Source organism: Dictyostelium purpureum (genome assembly GCF_000190715.1).
Source record: "Dictyostelium purpureum unplaced genomic scaffold DICPUscaffold_457, whole genome shotgun sequence".
NCBI classification, from domain to species: domain Eukaryota; phylum Evosea; class Eumycetozoa; order Dictyosteliales; family Dictyosteliaceae; genus Dictyostelium; species Dictyostelium purpureum.
In genome coordinates, this window is record NW_003519791.1 from 1 (window position 1) to 23,069 (window position 23,069).

Below are 23,069 nucleotides of genomic sequence, written 5' to 3' on the forward strand. Positions count from 1 at the left end.
TTTGCACCTTCTTTCTCCTGTTTATTATCTTAAAAACAACTACTAATATTTCAATTTAAAAAATTTTATTTTTAAAAAAAAATTCAAAAAAAAAAAAAAAATTTTTTTTTTAGTCTTTGGGATTTACAAAAATTTATAATTGTTTTGATTTTGATTTTTTTATTCTATAATTAATTTATCATTTCAATTTAAAAAAGATTATTAAATAATTTAAAAGATTAATATTTAATTTAAATGGATATAAAAAAAATAAATATATTTAAAAAATCAAAAAAAGGATACACACACTGCGATAATATAAAAAAAAAAAAAAAAAAAAAAAAAAAATTAAAATTTTTTGCTCGTTTGGCCCTATTGTTTTTAAGAATGGGCTTTTGATATATAGCACTTTATGTGTGTGTTATTTTTTGAAAAAGACGTCTGTGCGTTAATTTCCAATTTTTAAAAAAAATTTTTAAAAAATTTTTTTTAAAAAATTAAAACGATACTCGAATTAATTTAAATAAACTATAAACTCTAACTATAAATTTAATAATGGATTTTAAGTATTTTTTAAGATGCAATAAATTTAAATTATAAAAAACGAAATAAAATAAAAAATTAACTTTTAACTTTTCTTTAAAAATATAATTTTAATTATTTATATGATCGATAACTTCCACTGGGGAAAAAAAAATTTCGTTTTTTTTTATTTTTTAATTTTTAAATATTTTATTTTATTTAAAACACCTTTTTTTTATTTTTTTTTTTATTATTTTAAATATACAAATTGTACTATTAATTTAAATTTAATATAATATATAGATTTATATTATTGTTATTATTTAATAAAAAAAATAAAATAAAATGCCAGGTATGAAACAATAGTCTTTGAATATTTTCTTGTTTTTTTTTTTTTGTTTAGTTTTATTTTTATTTTTTAATTTGGTGGGTCAAAAAAAACAAAAAAAAAAAACAAAAAAAATTTATATTAATAGTATTATAATTTTTTTAAATGGCTTTATACAGATTACGGTGAAAGAGAATATTGGGACCAAAGATATATAGAAGAAAAAGATGGTAGAATTTATTTTGATTGGTACCATGGATATAAAAATTTAAAAGGATTTTTAAACAAATTTATGAAAAAACAAGATAAAATTTTAATGATCGGTTGTGGTAATAGTAAATTGGGTTCAGAAATGTATTCAGATTCATATAGCGATATTATAAACATTGATTTTTCAGAACCATTAATCGAATATATGAAGGAACTTGACAAAGGAAAAGTTGGTTTAGAGTATCTTACAATGGATGGTAGAAACATGGTCGAGTTTCAAGACAGTTTATTTGACCAAGTTTTCGATAAGGGTACATTGGATGCAGTCATGTGTAGCGATGATGACAATAACAATGCAAAACAAATTTGTTTAGAAGTTTCAAGAGTATTAAAACCAGGTGGTTTCTTTATTGTAATGACATACGGTGCACCAGAATCAAGATTACCAATCTTAGAAAAATCAATTCACAATTGGACCGTCACTATGAGAATGGGTGGTGCTACTGTTAAATCTCAAATGAATCAATGTCATTATATTTATATTTGTCATAAAAATGGTTTAGATGGCCAAAAAGAAGGTAGAGAATTCCCAAGCGAAATTTTTAATCATTTTTTAACAAGTTCATTAGGTGAAGTACCTTTGGAAGTTTTATCACCATAAACTATAATAATAGTAATAATAGCGCGAATAAATTGTATATATACACCTACAAACATAAATATTATAAAACAAATAATATTACATACAAACAAAAATAAACAATTCGAATAATATTTTTTATTTTTTTAAATAAATAACAAAATTATAATTTATTTCAAATAAATTATAAAAACTAATATTATAATTATTTTATTAATAAACAAAATTTTTTTTTTCTTTGTTTCCTCTTTTTACACATTAAACAAATGTTGTATTTGACCTTTGTCTAACATTCTCGATATCGAAAATATTTGAATTTGGAACTTTTGGAATTGGTTTTGGTGGTAATGTTGGAAGTGTTAACGAGGGAGGTTTTGGTGGTAATGCAGGTAAATTATTACCATTTCTTGGTGAAATATTGTTATGTAAATTGTCTTGTTTGGTCGGTGTTAAATTATTGTCTTGTTTTGTTTCTATAGCTGTAACTGGAATGGCAATTGGAGCTGGGTTAGATTCTATTGGTGGTAAGATGGTTGGATTGCTATTTGAATTTGCATTTGGATTTGGTAATAAATTATAATTGTTTAAATTAATTTTACAATCTTTCTTATTTGGTAATGGTGGTGGTGGTGGTAAAATGCTACCAATTGAGGGGGGTGCTGCTGAACTATTTGATTGTGGTGGTGGTGGTAGTGGTAAGGATGATAATGGTGGTAGTGGTAAAGGTTGTTTATATTGTTGTAGATCAACCAATGCAGAGATTGTACTTGATGGTGCTGTTGAAATTGGTGTTAATTGTGGTAATGAGGTTGGTAGGGAACTATTGGAGTTGCCACCATTAAGCGTTGGTGTGTTTTGTGGTGAAAAGTTTGGTGAGGTTTGGGCAGGTGATCTTGGACTTAATGCTGCTTTTTGTGATAACATTGATGCAGTTGAATTTTGTGATGATGAAGGTGAAACAAAATCAGTTTGTGCTCTTGCTCTTCTTGGTTGGAATAGAGTTGGATCTTCAAAAATTTCTTCATAGTTTAATAAAATACTGGACATTAAAGTTTTGGTTGATTTTGAATCCTCCACAGTAAATTGTAAAATTTCTAAATCTGTATTTGCTTTTGGTCTTAAAATTGTTGGTAGAAATACAACACTCACTAAATTTTTAAATTATATCATTAGTATAATGGTGGTATTGTATAGTTGAGGGGTGTTTTAAAAACCAAAACTTACATGCATCAGGGGACATCTTATTGACTTCAGAGTTTTCAACAACCTTTAATAAGAAAGAGCAAATATATTTAAAAACTTTTCTGTTGTATGGTGGCAAATGTGTAATAACTTTTTTAAGTAGCTCAACTTTAACCTTTTCGTCAGAAATTGCTATATTTCAAAAATGTTAATAAGTTTTTTTTTTTTTTTTTTATAAAATAAATTAATACCTACATTCACAAGCAACAAACATATCATAGTGTTCAAAAGTACACAATGGGTCTTTTAGTTCTCTAAGGTAGGCTTTTAAAAGTGAAGCAACTACATGGGCTTCATGTTGTGGAAATTGTACAGGTTTACCTTGATCAAACATTTGTCTATAATTTTGAATTGATGATAATGAACCATTTTCTCTAAATATACCAGGAGTTTGTAAACCATAGCATTCTAAATAATCTATACATTGAACTAAAATACTTGGTAACTCTTCTTCATATAAAAATGGTAATGATCCGCCAAAAATCTTTTTTGTTGGTGCACTCTCTATTACTTCATCTTTCTTTTTTGTTTTTCCTTGTTTTTCTTTTTTTTCTTTTTTCTTTTCAGGTTTTTCTTGTTTTTCATTCACATTTTCACCTAGATTTTCATTATCTTTTTCTTTTTTTTTACCAAATTTCATTTTATATAGTTTCTATATTAAAATAATAATATATATTTGAAAAAAAATTATTTTAATATTTAAATATATAATTATTCACCGATTTCTATTTTAATTTGTTATTGTTTTTTTTAATATTAATATTTTATTATTATTATTATTAGTTGTTTCTTATCTAGTTTTTCTAATGTTATTATATTTAATATGGTTTTATAATTGTATTGATAATCGAAATAATTTGTTTTTGTTAAATTAATGTTATAAATGGTTTTCTAAATAAATTTGTTATTTTATTATTTGTATATTTTATTTCTATTATTAAAATAATTAATTATTTATTAAATTGATATACTAATTGATAGCTATTAATTAATTTATTAAGAGATAATTAATAAATAGTTTATTTATAAAAAATTAATGTTGTGTGTATGTGGGTGTGTAAAAAGAGAAAGAAGAGTTTCTAATGATTAAAAAAAAACATTTATATGAACTCTTATATTAAAAATATTAAACAAAATATTAAATATATTACCAAAATAAAAATAAAAATAAAAATAAAATGTTGAAAAAAATAATTATAAACAAATTGAATTAAATAAAATAATAATAATAATAATTATTATTATTATGAAATATAGGTTTTTTTTTTTTTTCTTTATTATTGAATTATTATAAAAACAAAAATAAAGAAAATAAAAAAAATAAAAATAAATGCTAAAATGTACAGATTTAAATTCACCCACACACAATACAATAAAAGCTATATAGTTTAAAAATATATTTAAATGTTTGTATGTTTAGCTTAAAAATTTAATTTAATTTAATATAAGTTTTTTTTTTTTTTTTGTTTTTTTATGTGTTTGTGTTTTATTTTGTTAATTGATTATAATTACTAATGATGATGATGATTTGTTATTGATGCAGAGGGATAACAACTTAAAAAAAATAAATTTATTATATTGAATTTATAAGTGTTGGTTTATAATAATATTGGTATGAATAAAAACAAAAATAAGTGGTGTTTATTTATAATTATTATTATTATATTGTTTTATATGTAAAATAAAAAAAGAATATATAAGTCTGTCTAATTATATTAAATTAAAAAAATAAAAATTAAATAAAAATATTTATTTAAAAAAAAGTGTGTGTGAGTGTTGTTATTAATGTATCTATAACAATGTAGGTTTTTGTGGTGGTGATAGTGGGTTAATGTGTGTTTTTATTGAGTGGGGTATAGTTTCTATATATCTACCACATTAATTTATCCTCTATTGCAAAAAATACTAGTGTTTATTACCTGCTACTTTTTATATATTACACTATGTTTATTATTTTTGATGAATTTATATGAGTTATTTTTATATCGACTGTTGTTATTATTAATAATTTATATATATATATTTATAAATGTACAAATAAAATTTATGAATAAACTTTTTTTTTAAAAAAGAATAATGTACAAAAGAGAAATTTAAATAAGTTAAGGTTATTGTATTAAAATTAATTAAACTAAAAACTGAGCTGTATATGTGTTATGTTTTTAAAAAGTTATTAAAAAAAATAAAATAAAAAAAAAAATAAAATAAAAAAATAAATATCTTTTTTTTTTTAATTTTATTTTTTTTAAATTATTTTTTATTTTTAATTGATTTATTTTAAATTATTATTTTTTTTGTAACCAAGGCCCATCGAAGATCTGCTTTTATAATAAACAAACAAATAATATTTAAAGCTCTTATTTTCTTTTTTTGTTTTTTTCAATTAATTTAAATAAAAGAAATAAAATAAAAATTATTATAATAATGAAAATTAAAATTTTAAAAAAAAAACCACACCTAATTGTGTCAAACAACACATTTAATTGTGTTGATCGTTTGATTTGTGTTTATTTTTATTTTTTGAAAATTATTTTAAACAGTGGCATCTTCGGATTTAAGGGTTGGTGAGAAGTTTTTAAGTAGTGGTATTGTTGTGGAGTTAGCCGAAGTCATCGAGGGTGATGAGGGTAATGAAGTTGAGGTTAAAAGTGTATTTGGTGGCATTATAGAAACTGTTCCAGCACCATTTTGATTATTTCTTCTACTGTTGATTGATTTGTTTTTGAAAAACATTACAATAATAAAGATTACAACGGCGCAAATAGCAATATAACCAGAGATTGCATATTGTGAAGAGATGTCATCATTGGAATAATCACTACGATTATGGGTATTTGGAATTACCAATGAGGGTACTACTCTATCTCTTTCAGACCATGTTATATTAATATATTTATCTAAATGGGACCAATTTGGTTGAGGGAATTGACCGGGATGAATGTGATTACCACAGGTTTGGGCCAACGAGGTTGAAGAGTCTTTCATAACTTTTGAATACTTTTTCATTTCTTTTAATGAGCCTTCATCGGTTGATCTAATTGGGAGTTCGAGTTTCTTTAATGATTTTGAAATTGGTAAAAGTGGTCTATGGAGTGTACCTATACTTGGGAAAAAATCTGGAATGGAGGGACTACCTTGTTTAAGAATATTTAAAATATCTTCAATTAACCAATAGCAATCAAAATTATCTTTTTGAAGAGTTTCATCTAAACAATTGCTATCACCAAATACAACAACTTGACCTGCTTGATAAATAGTTGGGGACTCGCTTGATAATTCCAAGTTTTTATTTATTAAATTCTTTTGAGAGGATTTTTTCATCGAGTTTCTATTGGGTGTTTTAATTTCATTATTACTTACACTACCACTTGGTGTGCTGCTACTGTCAACACCATAATCGCTTGGTTCGTTGCTTGATTGTGATTTGCTGTTTATTGATGACGATGATGATGAATCATTACTACTATCTTCAAGATCATCATTTTCCATTGTTGTTGGTTGGAAGAAACCTAAAATTGGTACTTTTGATTGCGAATTTCTACCTTTGACAATTAGACGAGTTAAATCGGTTAGGGAGGCTTCAAGAATTTGACCACCTGCTGGGAAACCAATAATTGATGTGCCAGATGAAACAGAGGCTACTCTTTCACCAACTACTACTTCACCATTGTAAATACTGTCACCAAAATAAATACCAAATACAGAAAGGAAGTCATTAAGTGCGGGAATATTAGCACCACCAGTAGCTGGGCTCCAAAGTTGTTGGGTATTTTCGTCATAAAACTCTATCATTTTCATTACTTCTGCGTTGTACCAATCTGCGAAAACAATTAAATTTAAACCATAGTTTCTGACATCTTCTTCAATTTTTTTAATTTCGGATGGTAAAAACTCCTCTTCTGGATCGACTATAAAAAGAGTACCATAGTTTTGTGGGTCAAAACAGGTTAGTGGTGAGCCAATAATTTCGACAAAGTATCCCAATTCAACCAACTTGTTATAGAGTTTACGGAAGTTTGTATGAAGATGATCACCATTCCAATCAAATGGTTCATTTTTGATCTTTAATGCATCTCTTGGGAAAAAGCCGATTGGGTAACGAAGGTTATGGAATTGGTCCCAAAGGATTCTACGTTCTCTTGGTGGTTTTGGTACGATTTGTGCACGAACTGGTAAACGTACAATTTGATCAGCACTACCCGGTGTTGAAATAGTAATGTCGACACTGCCCTCGGCTACACCATTAAAAGTAGCACTTTCTTCAGGTACAGTAAAGAAAACCCCAATGTGTCCTGTCCATGGCCAAATATTTGATTGATATGAAAACGATACCTGTAAATGGTCACCATTACGGGATGCATTCCAATAAACATTTGTAATTTCACTAGCTACACCAACACCATTAATAATGGTTGCATTAACGATAATTGGTAAACCGGTATGATAAAGTTTTTGTGTGCAATATGGCCAGAAATAGCCACATGTTTCTTTACCATTAGAAGTTGTTGGAAGGAAATCAATTTGTGATGGTGATATCGAAACTTTTGGTTTGTAACTATCGAGTAATTGCTTGGCTGCCATTATATTTAATTTACCACCTCCTTGTTCAAAGAGGCCAGCACCCTTAATCCTATCTGCTGATTCAATTAAAATTTGCTTCATACTTGCGGGATTAATAATTGATTTATCTTTGGCTGAACTAATTAATAGAGAAATGGCACCAGCTACTACTGGTGATGATACACTGGTACCTGAAAGTGGTTTACATGCATCCCCTCTAAAAGATGAACCATAAACACCGCTACCATAGGCTACTAAATCTGGTTTAACTCTACCATATCCCTCAGGTATTTCCCATGTTGTCATACCTCTTGATGAAAATGATGCCAATGTATCGGAATAATCAATACCACCAACGCCAATAACATCAGATTGATCAGCTGGATTATTTAATGTACTAAATAAAATATAAAAAGATTGTTAAAATCATTACTATTACTCCTATAGTTTATAAAAATAACATACCCATATAATGGACCATCATTTCCAATTGCAGAGACAACAATAATATTATTTGCTGACATTTCCCAAACTTTTTCAACAAATGGACGATCCATAAAATCAGGGCCACCAATTGATAGATTTAAAACATCCATCTTTGTTAAAATGGCATGATTAAAAGCATCAATAAACCAACTTGTAAAAGATTCTTTTTGAGAGTTGAAAACACGATAAATGTGAATATCAGAATCTGGAGCAAAACCTAAACATTTTTCACTACCACTAGCAATTATACCAGCAACAAAAGTACCATGACCTACATTGTCGTTACTATTTTCTTCTCTTGTCCAGTCAGTAATTTCTACTATATTCTTGAAATGTGGATGGTCTTTAGATAAACCAGTATCGAAAATGGCCACCTTGACACCTTTGCCAGAGTAACCCTCGCTCCATAATTTTTTAGTATTAAATAAGTCGGTAACTTGAATATTGTCACTAATGGATACTAATTTTCTGCTTGAATGGTTAATTGTCTTGTTTCTACTATTTAATGATTTAAATTCATCCTCTTGTTGTGTATCGTATTCAGGAATTTCTTGATGTATTTTACCACGAATTAAAATTTCATTTAATTCTTCTATTGTTATTTCTTTATCTATATCACCACTATTACTATTACTACTATCATCATAGCTGTTACTATTACTACTTCCACTATCACCATTATTTTGCCATTTCTTTAACATTGATTCTTCAATTTTTCTTTCTGGGAATATATATTTAATATTTGAATCTTGTTTTAATAAATTTATAATTGAATCAATTTCTATATTTTTAATTTTTTCTTCTTCTTGGGGTGGTAGTGTAAATTCTACTAATGCAAAATCTGATGGATATTTTGATGCTGGATTATTTCTGGGTATTATTTTCCATTTGAAACTATCCAATATGTTAGTTGATACTTTATTAAAAATGTTATTTAAAAAAATTTGATGATCTTTTTGATCGATATATTTTTTAAACATAACAATATATTCTTTTACAAAATTTTTGTTATTTATTTTATTATTTATTTTATTATTATTATTATTATTAAAATTTATATTATATTCATTAAAACTATTGATATTTGAACAATTACTGATACTATTATATTCTAAAAAATTTACAAAGTTATTATTATTATATATATTATTATTATATGCTAATACTACATTATTACTATTAAAACTATTATTTGATACTATAAATACTAAAAATGTTAAAAATATAAAAAACACTTTTGTATTATTTATTTTAAAAATATCTTTACAGAGGTAAAGAGTTGACCTTATAATATTTATTATCATTTTATTATTTAATACAAATATTATTTGAAAAAAACAAAAACCAAAAAAAAAGGTGATATCTTTATTATTGTTGCTATTATTATTAAAATTGATAATAATAATAAAATTAAACTTTTAAATTTGGTTCATTAAAATAAAAAAATATGAGAAAATAAAGCTTTATTGTAAAAAAATAAAACAGGGTGGGAAATTTTATATGTATAAACAAATTATTATTAAAATGGATCAAAAAAAATAAAATTTTTAAAAAAAAAAATAGAAAAAAAAAATAAAATTTAAAATAAAATTAAATTATTTTATTATTTTTTTTTTTTTTTTTTAAATTTTTGGGTATTGTGATAATAAGAAATGTTTTTTCGTTATTACTTAATTCTGAATTAAATATAGTATATATATATAGAAAAATATTTAAAATAGAATTGAATAAAATAAAACATTAATTAAAATTTTTTTTTTTTTTAAATTTTATGCAAAATAAATATAAATAAAAAAAAATAAATAAAATTTTATTTAATACACACACGCACACACACTATGCCACATAGACAAACAATAGCTAAAAATAAATTAATTCATATTAGTTTTTTTTTTTTTTTTTTTTTTTTTGTTAACGCAAATATAGTTTTTTTTTTTTTTTTTTTTTTTTTGTTATAATCTACATATATGTATATGTGGGTTCTATAAATAAGGGTGTTTATTAATTTTACTTTTTACAGGTGAACAATATCGTTATGTATACTCAAATATGATTGCTATATATTTAACTACATTAAAGGTGATGATACTGAGGGTGAGTTTTCATTTGAAGAGGGTGTTGATGATGAACCTTCAGAGTCACTACACGTTGGAACCTGTTGCATATATCTTTTATTTGCAGCATCTAAAATCTTTTTTCTTTTTTCCTCGTCTTCTATTTCACTATCTTCATTATCTGAGCCATAAAAATTTAATTTATTACTACTATCAAAACGATTTATTATTGGCGCTATTATTGGTTGTGGTGCTTTATCGCTACTACTATTTCTACCAGATAATGAGGTTACAACATTTGGATTATTATTATTGTTTTCTGGTGCTGTGGGTATAAAATTAAATGTTGAGGGTAGTACACATGAAAAATAATTGCCTATATGAGCTAATCTATTAATATATCCCGGTACATCTTTATTTAGTAATCTCTTTATAAATTCCTCTGAAAAAGTATTACAATTTCTGAAAATAAAACAATAATTAGAATAAAGAAATATATATACACCTATGTAAAATATAAATAATTACTTTTTTAGTGGATGATACGATAAACCTGAAAAATCATCAGCTATAGCGTCTACTAATTCTTGAAAATCTTTTGATGTCATTTTAAATTCTCCCATATATATACTTTCTCTAAACTTTACACCAGTTGCTGTTTTGGGTTTGATTTCAAACATTCCACTAAAACTAAACGAATCTTTTTTTTTTATAAAAAAATATATATTATATTAGAATAATTTCTGTATTATAAAGGTATAGCTATGGTACATACGACCACCAAAACAATATTCTATATCTTCACCATTCTCTGTATTAACTTCCACACCTGTATGAAATGCACCAAGACCAACATAATAACCAAATCCATTAACTTTTTTTTTTATTTTTTTTTTTTTTTAAAAAATTAGTTTTTTTTTGGAATTTGAATCTATTTTTATTAAATTGTACTTACTTTGATGTAAATCATAAACGTTTAAATAAACTTTTGATGTTAAAAGGGGCTGTGGTTTTGGCATTTTAAAATTTTATTATTTGTATATATATATATATGAATAAAGTTAAATTTAACACAATAAAAATATAAACAAAAATAAAAAATAAAATTAAAAAAATAATTAAAAAAAAAGATTTTATGTGTGTATTTGCAAATTTGAAAAAAAATTAAAATAATTTAAAAAATAGTGTATTATTATAATAATGAATTTAAAGATTTTGGTAACCAAAAAAACAATTATTTATTTATATGTGATGATTCCAAAACTATTTTAAAAAAAAAAAAAATAATTAAAAAAATCATATTTTTTTAAACGCTTGGTATCGTCTAAAAAAATTAAAAAAAAAAAAAGAAAAACCTTTTCAGTGAAAATTTTGTATATTTTTTTTGATTTTTCTAAACAAATTATTTTGTGCATATACACCCATACAATGAAAATTTTATAATTTTGGTGAATAAAGTCCTAAATAGTGGTTTAACCTGTTCACAAATTAAATAGGAACAAAAAATAATAAAAGAGGAAATTATAGATTCATTTTTATAATTAAGTTCCTTTTAAAAATCTTTTATTTTATATTTTTTTTTTTTTTTTTTTAATTTTCATTTTTTTTTTAAAATTTTTTTTTTTTTTTAAATTTTCCTTTTTTTTTATTTTATTTTTTAAATTAAATATATATTAAAGATCAATGGAAAAATTATTTACACCAACAGCGATAAGAGGAGGACAGCCAGAATTTCAACCAAATGAAAATATAATTATTAGAGTCGATAATGTAACAATTTATGATGGGTAAGTTATGTTATTAATAGGAATAGTAAATCACCAATAAATTAAATATTAATACTTATCATATTATAGGGATAAAAAAAGTCAATACCTGGCAGGTGTAGTTTTTTTAACACCATCTAGAGTTATATGGAGTAACCTTAGAGATATAGCATTGTCTTTACATCATCAAATTGTCTTAAATGTTGAAATAATCAATAACGGATTTATTCAAATTAACTCAAGCCCAAAAATTTTAATAACATTAGTACAGAGATCATTTAGATTATCATTTCATGCAGGTAAAAGAGATGAGTTTTTTAAAGCATATCAAAGTGCTTTGGTACAATTTAGACAACAAAAAGATCAGCAAAATAAATCAAATATAAATATGACATCACCACCATCTTATCAGCAACACCAGCAACAGCAACAACAACAACAACAACAAAACCCATTCGTAACAAACCAATACCAACAATATCAACCACCACAGAATCAAATGCAACAAAATAATAGCTATAGCCCATACGGGGGTAATCAATATCAATCGCCAATGCCACCACCACAACAACCACAGCTTCCATCTTATATGTTAAATAGCATTAATAATAATTCACCATCAGCAAATAATTATCCATACCAACAATATCAACCATCTTATTTGCAACAACAACAGCAACAAATACCACAATATCAACAAAATCAATCACCACCAAACTATGCATTACATATGCAACAACACCAATCATCATCACCTCCTTTACATGTAAATATTAATAACCAGTTTCCACCATCATACCAAGCATCAGTTCAGCAACGATCATCAATATACGGAGCTCCAACAGCTTCACCAACAACACCAAATCAAAATTTACAAAACTTTATTAATCAACCAAACACTTCAAGTACTAATAGTATAAGGGGAAATGATAATGGATTTACATCTAATGCTGGTATTGGAGGTATTCTAAAGCAAATGAATAAAAAAACCGAGGAAAATGATAAGCTATTAACTGAGGCATTTTCAGATTTAAATGCTTTAATGGAAAAGGCAAAAGACATGGTTACACTATCAGAAAAATTAAAAATAACATTGGATAAAAAAACAAATAGTGCAACATCTACTGGCGATACAAGCGAAGAGGAAGAGTTTAGATCTTTTTTAATGCAAATGGGTATAGAAAGTCCTGTAACAAAGTAGGTTAAGAGTTTATAGTTTATCTTTTTATTCATATATACTAATATGTTTTTTTCGTTTATTGTTATTATAGAAAGTCAGCAAAATCAAAATATCATATAGAATTATCAAAACAATTATCAGAGTGGATAATAAATAAAAATATATTAAAGCAAAGCACAAACAGTAGTAATAGTAATAATGGAATGATAACATTATCAGATTTGTATTGTATTTTTAATAGAGCCAGAGGCATAGAATTAATTTCACCAGATGATTTATATAGAGCATGCTTATTATTCGAATCATTAGACTTACCATTACGTTTACGAAAATTTGATAGTGGTGTAATAGTAGTACAATCCAAGGACGAGAACGATCAACAAGTAGGCAAAGAAATTTTAAATATTATTAAAGATCATGGCCCAATCTCAGCTTTCGATTTATCAAAGATACAATCAATCTCTTTAAATTTAGCAAAAGAACAGTTATTTAATAGTGAAAAAATTGGAATATTATGTAGAGATGAAACTTTACAAGGTATATTATTTCATGATAATATATTTATAATATAATATAGTATAATATAAAATAAATAAATAAATATGTGTAGTATTATATAAATCCAAAGAAAACAAATTTTTTTTTTTTAATAATACTTTTTATTAATTTACTCTTTAGTAAAAAGAATATTTATTAGAAAAATCACACAAGTAAGTTGGACAAAGACTTCCATTGTTGAAGAATGGAATTAAATCATAACCTTGGGTACATTTTGGTGGAGCGGAACAAAAATCTAAAGATACTGGGAAGCATCCATTATCATTGGCATTTGGGGTTACATAGTTTAAACATCTGGTGTTTTTATTTTTAATTCTTTTGGGAAAATTTGAATATGGACATTCTGGAGGTTGTGGTGAATAGCATTCCATGTCTTTTGCATATGAAAATATAGCATTTCTAAATTCATTTAAATTCTTTGGATCTACTTGTGGGATGATGTTAATAGTAGTTGTTAAACCTTTATCTTGTTTGAAAAAGTCTTTATCAAAATATGGTACTCTTTTTTCATAGTCATTTGTAAAGGTTAATAAATTAATATTATAAATTTGAGAACCTGATAAACTGTTGATATATGGACCTTGGAATAGACCAATAGTAAATGGGAATAGTGCTCTGCCTGTAAATAAATAGTAACCTAATCCTTTTTTCAATTCTCCCATATCGGTTATATTAAATGAAAATTGATCTACTCCATCCATTGGCATTGGTGAGTAAAATGCATTGATTGTAATATGTGGTTGTTCTTTTGGTGGGAACCCAACAAATTTATTACCTAAAACTCCTTCTATAATATGGGTATACTGGTTTTTGGATAAAACACCTTGATCAATTGGTGTATAGTAATTTGATTCGCATACATATGAGTTTGCTTTAAAAATATCTTTAAAATAAACATCACCTATAATTTTTTTAAAATCAATAAAATTAGTAAATATTTTTAAAATAAATAAACAATTTTTTATAGGTACCATTGGGAAGTATTTTATAAAAGTAGTAGTCAAATGTGGAATCTTTTGTTTCTGCACTGGCTAAAGCTATAATATTATATATTATAAAAAAAAAATATATTAACTTCATTTTTAATTTTTTTAAAAAAATAGTTTTTTTTTTTTTTTTTTTTTTTTTTTTTTTTTTTTTTTTAAAAAAAAAAAAAGGGGGGTTTTTTTTCTCCCCCCCAATTAAAAGTTTTTTTTTGGTTCCCTTTTTTCCCCCTAAAAAACTTTTTTCTTTAAAAATTTAAAAATTTGTTTCCAAAAAATTTTTTTTTTTGAAAAAGGGGCCATTTGAAAATTTTGAAAAAAAAAAAAAAAGGGGGTAAAAAAAATATTTTTTTTTTAAAAGTTTCCCCCCTTTGTGGGTGGTTAAATTTAAAACCAAAAAAACAAAAATTTTTGGCTAAAAAATATTTTCCCCCCCCCTAAAAAAACAAACATTTAAAAAAAAAAAATTTTTTTTTTTTTTTTTCCCTTTTTTAAAAAAAAGTTTTTTTTTTTTTTTAAAAAAAAAAATTTTTTTAAAAATAAAAAAAATTTATATAGTATTATATTTTGATTTATAAATTAATTTGGTTGTTAATTTTTTAATTGCCATAAAATTATATATTGGTATAACAATGTGTGGGGGTATCAGGGTGAAATTACCAGATATTGGTATTTAAATTTTTTTTTTAAAAAAAATGTTCTATTAATATTTTTTCATAATATAGGTGTTTTTTGGTACACTTGAATATCTTTATCTAATGAGTATTCATCCTAATAGTAGTTTTATTTTAGAAATCTACACCAAAAATAAATAAATGTTTTAAAAAAATCTAAAATCCATTTAGAACAAGACCTGTTTTTTTTTATCTAGTTTGATTTTTATCCAATTATTTTAAATTATTTGGTAAAAATAAAGAGTTGCTATTTATTTAAAAAATATTAATTAGTTAATGTATATTATTTTTATAAAATATAATATAAATAATAATTTGTGGTGGTTTTTTAAAAAAATTCCTCTTTTATAATTTTTCCATCTACCCAAGTTTGAAATGCCCACTGAGTTCTCTGGACATGGTGTATACCATACGAAAAATCCATAAACATTTGGTAGGCAGAGTTATTTCCATCTACCAATAGTTTTAAAATTTTTGCTTCTTTAATAATCACATTATCTGCAAAAACTTGTTCTGATATTCGGTTTGCTTCTTTTCCCACACGATTGGTTGAGTCTCTCTTTTCATACATAATAACATCATCGTGATAATACTTTTCAAAAACCTCCATGATCCTATTCTCTTGAATACCTTTTATAACCTCCAAAAGCTTGGTTTTTGTATTTGACATAATATTTTCCTATTTTCCTTTTTTCCTTTTTTTTTTTTTTTTTCTTATTTTAACCTTCTATAGCTTTTTTTTGAATGATGGTTTGTCTTTTGTTTGGGTTTGGCAAAAAAAAAATTACTAATTTTTTTTCGTATATATATTTTTTTTTTTTTTTTTTTTGTTTTTTTTTTTTTTTTAATTTTGATTTTGATTTTTTTAAAATTAAATATATATTTCGAAAAAAAAAAAAAAAAAAATTAAAATATCTTTTTAATAAAATATAATAGGTATAGTTGCATAGGGTTTTTACATAAACTATTTTCCATAGTAAGAAAATCAAAAAATCAAAAATGAAATAAATCCCCCAAAAAAAAAAAAAAAAAAGTTTTTTTTGTAAGCAAGGTTCCATATGTTCCTCAAAGTTTTTTTTTTGAATTTAATTTTTAATTCATAGAATTAATTTTTTTTATTTTTTTATTTATTTATTTTATTTAATAGTTATTATTTTTTAAACCAAAATGATTGTATCCATTGTCAAATTCAATTTTATAAAGGTTTTTTTTAGAATTTAAAAAAAAAAAAAAAAAAAAATGGTTACAAAGGTTTTTCATTTAAAAAATTTAGTAAACTATTTTATTATTTATTTTATTATTTATTTTTTGTTAATTATAAACTACAGTATTGTGGATTTGAAAGTAAAAATTTAACAACTTCGTGAGCATTTTTATTTAAAAAGGCAGTTTTGATTGCAAAATTTTTAATGGATTGATCTATATACGGGGCCATACTTAAAATTTTTTCGATATAGTAAACTTCAGCATTTTGTAAAACAGATTCTATTGTGGATTGGTTAATTGGCAATGGTCCATATAAAAGTTTTGGGTCGTTTTGAATTTTGCTATAAAAGAAATCGAATGCTATTTTGTTTGTAGTTGAGGTTTGAAATGTATCTATTTGTATAAAGTATTCATGGTATCTTTGAAAAAAATAATCGAGAACTTCTACATCTTTACATTCCTTAATTAATAAACGTAATCCTTCGGTGGAAATTTGAAAATCTTCATTATGTTTAATTTTTAATTTTAATAATTCCATTGAGGACTCTATATTATATTTATTTCCAAAAAAACAATCCAAATTTAATAAATCCTATATAAAACAAATCTAGATTAGTATTGTGGTATTATATCAACACATGTTCATATAATACTGATTTTTACTTTAAACTTGGTTTTGTGGGTGCGTGGGTAGTAATTAGTAATGTCAAAGTGGTCGTTTGATAAAAGTGGTATTGAATTTATAATATAGTTAAATAAGTATTTGTTATGGAATACTTTCCAAAACTGTGATTCTTCAACAAATAGTGTTGTGTTTATTGTTTCATCCATTGTTTTTATTATTATAAATTATGACTGTAAATAATTTATTTGGATAAAAAATGTTTAAAAAAAATTAAAAAAATCTTTTTTTTTTATTAATTTTATTTTTTTTTTAATTAAATTTATTTTTATTTAAAATTTTTTTTTTTTTCTTTTTTTTCTATTTTTTTTTTATTTCTAAATATACACAAAAAAAGAAATGAGTAAAAAAGAAGAGTTATTATGTAGGTTAACAGATTACACTCGTTTAAAAGGGTGAGGATGCAAAGTACCCCAGAAGGAATTGCTCTCCCTTCTTGAGGGTATCGGTGAAGGAATTGGTTATGATTGTTCAATTACCCAAACAAAATTCCCAGATATTGTTATGATTACTACTACAGATGTAAGATATATTAAATCATATAGTTATAATAAAAATTACAAACAAATATATAATATATTTCTAACATAAATAATTTTTTAGTTTTTCTTTCCATTAGTTGATGACCCATATTTCCAAGGCAAAATTGCATGTGCTAATGTTTTATCAGATTTATATTCATTTGGTATCGAGGAGTGTGACAATATGTTAATGTTGTTAGCATGCTCGGTCGATATGACACCGGAACAAAGACAGTGGAGTTCAAAATTATTAATTCAAGGTTTTAATGATCAAGCAACATTGGCAGGTACTAAAGTTAGTGGTGGCCAAACTGTTAAAAACCCATGGCCAATTATCGGTGGTGTAGCAACTTCAATTTTAAAGACTAGCGAATTTATTAAACCGGTTGGTGCTGTAGATGGCGATGTATTGGTATTAACCAAACCATTGGGTACTCAAGTATGTGTAAATTTCCATCAATGGCTAAGAAATGAAGACCGTTGGAGAAAGATTGAATCCATTACAAACGAACAAGAATGTGAAGAGGTATTCGAATTTGCCACCAAATCAATGGCTCGTTTAAATCGTACAGGTGCTAGATTAATGAAAAAATATGGAGCCCATGCTGCTACCGATGTTACTGGTTTTGGTATTTTAGGACACAGTACAAACTTGGCTGGTAATCAAGATGCTTCAATTCGTTTCGAAATTCATACACTCCCAATTATTAAACATATGAAAAAACTCGAAGATCACCTTAACCATCCATTTAAATTACTTCAAGGCACATCTGCCGAAACCTCTGGTGGTCTCTTAATTTGTTTACCACGCGATAAAGCCGAAGCATTCTGTAAAGAAATTGAAGAAATCGATAAACAACCAGCCTGGATCATTGGTGATGTAATTGGTCAATCCGATAAACCCAGATCAATGAACACCTCCACTATTTTAGAGAACCCAAAAATTATTGAGGTAGAACCAAACAATAATTTTTAAATAAATCATCAAACCAAAACATTTGTATAATAGTAATCTTTTTAAATCACCCAATTATAATCATAATCAAATCATAAACATAATCAAAAAACACTCATATATCAATAATTTAAATTATCTTTAAAAAAAAAACAGAGAGCAGTTTTTTTTAAAAGGAATAATAATTTAAACCCCTTTTTTTTTATTTTTTAAATATATCTTTAACAATAGTTATTTGTAATGATATAAAATTAATAAATCCTTTTTAGGACTTAATTTTATTGATAAAAATAATAATTAGTTTTTAATAAAAAATTATATTAACTAAATATTTAAATAATCAAATTATTTATATATTTAAAAAAAAAAAAAAAAAAAAAAAGTGTTATTTATTTACAAAAATAAAAAAAGTAAATTTTTTATTATTTATTATTTAATATTTTTAATAATTAAATATTTTTAATTATTATTATTGTTATTTATATTATTATTATTTACAATTACATTATTTAATATTGAAATACTTGATCCGGAATGAAATTGAAATTGTTCATTACTGATTTTAAAATTAAAAGTATTTACTAATAGTAAATATAGTTCAATATAATCTTTTTCTATTACTTTTGCAAAAATTACATTTAATAAGCTTTGTGAAAATAATCCATATATACCTTCATTTTGATTGCTATTATTTATACTATTATTTATACTATTATTATTTATATTATTATCAATATTATTATCATTATTATTAATATCATTATTATTAATATCATTATCATTATTATCATTATTATCTTGAATTAAGTTTTGAACATTTTGAGTTTGGTGTTGTTGTTGTTGTGGTTGTTGTTGTTGTTGTTGTGGTAATAATACAAATGAATAATTATTTTTATATAAAAATTGAAATATATTTATTCTACCAAATTCAGCTGCATATTTTAATAATTCGTATAAATTTGTTTTAGCAGTGAATGATAATGATAAAGATTGTTGAAGAGTTGAAAAAAAAGTTTCCATTATAACGCTGAGGGTTTTTACATCACCACGTTCACCAATTCTTTGAAATATTTGTTTACAAAATGGATTGCCAACAAAACCAACAGTGTTATTGCTAAATATAAGTTCATCGATTCTACCAGTTAAATATTTCATTTCGTTTAGTTCTTGAGCAAATAAGGCACATCTACCAATTGCAATATCGTGAAGTTTCTCTTTTAAAATCCAATGAAATAAACGAATTCTGTTAGTTGATGAAAAACAGCAATTGCCACCGCTACTTTGAGGATTACAACTTCCAAAAATACTGCAACTAATTTGAAATGGTCTATATTCAAAGTCTGTATTTTCTATCAAGTAGGCTAAATCTGTAGTATAAAATTTTCTTGCTTCTGGGTAGTATTTTAAACAGTCTAGTACCAGAGAGTCAAAGTTATATAGATCTGGTTTTGATACGATATGTTGGACTACATGGATAAAGTAACGATTTAAAGCGAAACCACGGAACGAAATTCTTGGGCATGAGGAATGCGAGAATTCAAAATCTGGACCACCTTTATAGTTTGTCAACTCTTCATAAGCTTTTAGTAACTCTAAGCGCCCATAAAGATACCAAACCTCTAAACGACATGATGTAATAAAGCTTTGATCTCTAATCATTTCTTCATTTAAATGATAGTATAGGAATGTTAAAACTGGTACCGATCTAATATATCTATAGACATTGAATGAGAAGTGAGAGTATGGATTTCTATATTCGCTACCACACAATGGATTCTTTAAATAAGGGGCCAAATACCTGAATGCTAATTTTACCAACTCTAAATCGTCATAATCTACAACCAAACTAAAGAAAAATAATGGCTCTAATTTCTTTGATTTACTTATATTTGGATTAAGTATATCTGAACAAACATCTTTTATAAATTTCTCTTTGATATCTTTGCTGACACACTGCCTAAAAAGAAATGGTTGGTATTCTAATAGATGACACACTTCGTGTTCTCTATCTCTATAATGAAAGTACAGACTAACATAAATCTCTGATACATCGTAGCAATTGGAGGAGCCACCGTCAAACCAACCTCTAAGTAATACATTACATCCATAGTCAAATGAAAATGATAAATAAATCCTGCTTCCAAGTGTTGGAAATACATTTATATCAAATGATGCATTATCAAACATCAAATAATATCTTAAACATTTATGTGGTTTACATCTAACGGTCATATACATTTGAACCAATGCTTGAATTTTTTCATTCTTGTTACCCAATAATTCGACCTTGGTTTTTAATTGTTTATCGTTAAATTCTAATAACCACTTTCTAATTTCGAATTCTGATTTTATTAAACTATTATTAATTTGTATTGATTCATTACTATTGTTATTATTATTTATATCGCTATCATTATTATTATAATTGCCGCCGCTATTATTATTGTTATTATTATTTAAATCATTATTATAATAATTATAATTATTAAATATACCTTTTTGAAATAAAAAATCGATTGCTAAACATGCTTCAAAAAGTTCTGATAAGTTTAAGTCAAATGGACACGTCTTAAAAAAATTCTTTAAATTTAAATGTAGTGGAACCTGTTGCAAACGATGCATAAAGTAGTTTATAATTTTGAATACTGTAGTTGCTAGATTTTTGTAATCTTGATTATAATGTATAGTTGGTATTAATGGTAATATTTCTTCACCTATAAATATTTGCTGTGATATCCATTCGCCAAAATTCTTTTTTTGTTCCTCTTCGTAGTTTGTATTTATTAAAATTGCCGCATCTAAATGTTCCTGAGTAACCTGAAAACCAAAATATTCTACCAAACATATTACTGCACCAACACATCCTTTTTTAATTGTATATTCAAATAAACGATCTCGTTGCTCTTGAGTTTCCATCTTGAAATGCATTGGGTAGTTGTTAAATAAAGACCTATAAAAATCTTTATCTTGCTCGCTTTTTATGTATTCAAATATTATAAAGAAAGAGTCATAAAATATAGTTGTATCATTTGTATGTGGAATTGCGCCATCGCTCGTTATTAGATAATGACCCTGCTTCACCTTGTCCTTTAATACACCTGGGTAGTTGTTTTTTAATAACCAATTGATATCTATGACGCTGTAGAACTCTAATGCAAACTGGTCCCTCTTTAAATACCCCAATATCTTTTTGAATAAATACCTATTCCTTATTATTTTAAAAAATAGTTGCTCTTTGTCTATTACACTATTATCATTATTATGCTGAGTTTTTATTTTTTTTATCGGATTGTTATTTATTAATTCCATTGCTTTTTTTTTTTGGTATTATTGTTTTTTACTGATTACTTTTTATGATTACTTTTTTTTTTTTCAAAAAAAAAAAATTACAATTTACTTATTATTTTTCATTTATAGTTTTGTTATGGTTTTTTTTATTATTTATTATTATTTACTAAAATACAATTTATTTTCTATATAACTATGACGTTTATTTTATTTTGTTTTAAAATTTTATGTTTTTTTTTTGTTTTTTGAAAAAAATTAAAAAAACTTTTTTTTTTTTTTATGAAAGAGATTGTTGGTGGTTAAAAAAAAAAAAGTAATTTATTTTATTTTATTTTATTTATTTTATTTTATTTTATATTTTATTGGAAATTTTTTTTTTTAAAATGTCCAAAAAGTGAGATATCTTCGAGGATTGAAAATACATCTTTTTCCATTGGTTTCGTTCATATTTTGAATATCGATATTCATATTGTCGTTAATATTGATTATATATTGATTTTTAAAAATATTCCTATTCATTTTTTCTATTCCCAAATTTGAAATTGATTCTTTTTTTTTTTTTTTAAATAATTAATATAAATTTTAATTTTAATTTTTTGTAATTTTATAAATAAAACTAAATATAAAATACATACTTAAAATTGTCATTTCCTCTTTTTGTTATTTTTCTTTTTATTTATTTCTAAAAATAAAACAACTTTTATTTTTTTTTTATAAATAGTTTTTTAAAAAAAAAATCATATTTATTTTACAAGATAATTTTTATAAAATATTAATAATTTGCCCGATAATTGTTTTAAAAATTCCAAATAGTACTAATTGAGTTTCTTTAAAAAAAAATAAAAAAATGGGGAATGTGGTTCATTCAAAGTATTGTTTTTTTTGTAAAAACAGTGGGGTTTTTTCAAAAAAAAAAAAAAAAAAACTATAATTACAATAAAGTCTTTTCAAAAAACAATAAAATAAAACAATAATAATTATTATTATTTTATTCAATTGCTGATTGAATTTTGACTGATCTAAAATATAAAAATAAAATATAAATATAAATATAAATTTTAAAAAACTAATAATAAATGCATTGTACAATTTTGGATTTAATCTTTTATTGCTATTAATCATTGTTATTTGTAAGGACTTTATATAATTTAAAAAAAATTTTAAATATTTTTTTAAAAATTAAAATTAATTAGTTTATTTTTTAATAGATTTTTTTTGATATGTTGTCATTTATC

The 23,069-nt window shown here is 24.3% G+C and overlaps 9 protein-coding genes across 9 annotated transcripts; 3 read left to right on the forward strand and 6 right to left on the reverse strand.

The window, feature by feature from the left end:
• Positions 1–846: 846 nt before the first annotated feature.
• Positions 847–1,700, forward strand: DICPUDRAFT_90362 (uncharacterized protein; the record flags this gene model as incomplete). The annotated part of the gene is made up of 2 exons (XM_003293658.1): positions 847–853; positions 1,009–1,700. The coding sequence occupies 2 exons, from the start codon at positions 847–849 to the stop codon at positions 1,698–1,700; spliced, it is 699 nt and encodes a 232-aa protein (XP_003293706.1).
• Positions 1,701–1,937: 237 nt separating this feature from the next.
• On the reverse strand, positions 1,938–3,561 carry DICPUDRAFT_158606 (uncharacterized protein; the record flags this gene model as incomplete). The annotated part of the gene is made up of 3 exons (XM_003293661.1): positions 1,938–2,827; positions 2,904–3,053; positions 3,117–3,561. 3 exons carry the CDS (start codon positions 3,559–3,561, stop codon positions 1,938–1,940), a joined length of 1,485 nt encoding a protein of 494 aa, XP_003293709.1.
• A 2,492-nt stretch (positions 3,562–6,053) lies between these two features.
• Positions 6,054–9,271, reverse strand: DICPUDRAFT_42435 (uncharacterized protein; the record flags this gene model as incomplete). The annotated part of the gene is made up of 4 exons (XM_003293662.1): positions 6,054–6,166; positions 6,386–7,878; positions 7,947–8,490; positions 8,587–9,271. Coding segments are annotated over 4 exons (2,835 nt in total), but the record flags the coding sequence as incomplete, so codon positions are not given.
• Positions 9,272–10,359: 1,088 nt separating this feature from the next.
• Positions 10,360–11,007, reverse strand: DICPUDRAFT_10564 (uncharacterized protein; the record flags this gene model as incomplete). Its single annotated transcript, XM_003293663.1, has 4 exons — positions 10,360–10,483; positions 10,550–10,721; positions 10,797–10,895; positions 10,977–11,007. Coding segments are annotated over 4 exons (426 nt in total), but the record flags the coding sequence as incomplete, so codon positions are not given.
• Positions 11,008–11,704: 697 nt separating this feature from the next.
• DICPUDRAFT_42424 (uncharacterized protein) lies at positions 11,705–13,539 on the forward strand (the record flags this gene model as incomplete). Its single annotated transcript, XM_003293659.1, has 3 exons — positions 11,705–11,808; positions 11,878–12,984; positions 13,059–13,539. The coding sequence occupies 3 exons, from the start codon at positions 11,705–11,707 to the stop codon at positions 13,537–13,539; spliced, it is 1,692 nt and encodes a 563-aa protein (XP_003293707.1).
• A 102-nt stretch (positions 13,540–13,641) lies between these two features.
• On the reverse strand, positions 13,642–15,852 carry DICPUDRAFT_158609 (uncharacterized protein; the record flags this gene model as incomplete). Its single annotated transcript, XM_003293664.1, has 3 exons — positions 13,642–14,426; positions 15,309–15,361; positions 15,596–15,852. 3 exons carry the CDS (start codon positions 15,850–15,852, stop codon positions 13,642–13,644), a joined length of 1,095 nt encoding a protein of 364 aa, XP_003293712.1.
• A 645-nt stretch (positions 15,853–16,497) lies between these two features.
• Positions 16,498–17,219, reverse strand: DICPUDRAFT_42423 (uncharacterized protein; the record flags this gene model as incomplete). Its single annotated transcript, XM_003293665.1, has 2 exons — positions 16,498–16,980; positions 17,052–17,219. The coding sequence occupies 2 exons, from the start codon at positions 17,217–17,219 to the stop codon at positions 16,498–16,500; spliced, it is 651 nt and encodes a 216-aa protein (XP_003293713.1).
• Positions 17,220–17,574: 355 nt separating this feature from the next.
• On the forward strand, positions 17,575–18,567 carry DICPUDRAFT_84250 (uncharacterized protein; the record flags this gene model as incomplete). The annotated part of the gene is made up of 2 exons (XM_003293660.1): positions 17,575–17,592; positions 17,674–18,567. 2 exons carry the CDS (start codon positions 17,575–17,577, stop codon positions 18,565–18,567), a joined length of 912 nt encoding a protein of 303 aa, XP_003293708.1.
• A 370-nt stretch (positions 18,568–18,937) lies between these two features.
• On the reverse strand, positions 18,938–21,865 carry DICPUDRAFT_51109 (uncharacterized protein). Its single transcript, XM_003293666.1, has one exon. The coding sequence runs from the start codon at positions 21,853–21,855 to the stop codon at positions 19,006–19,008; it is 2,850 nt and encodes a 949-aa protein (XP_003293714.1). The 5' UTR covers positions 21,856–21,865; the 3' UTR covers positions 18,938–19,005.
• Positions 21,866–23,069: the final 1,204 nt, after the last annotated feature.

What these genes read in the sequence shown, in the direction of transcription:
- DICPUDRAFT_51109 (XM_003293666.1), bottom strand. Translation starts at nt 21,855, where the DNA reads ATGGAATTAATAAATAACAATCCGATAAAAAAAATAAAAACTCAGCAT.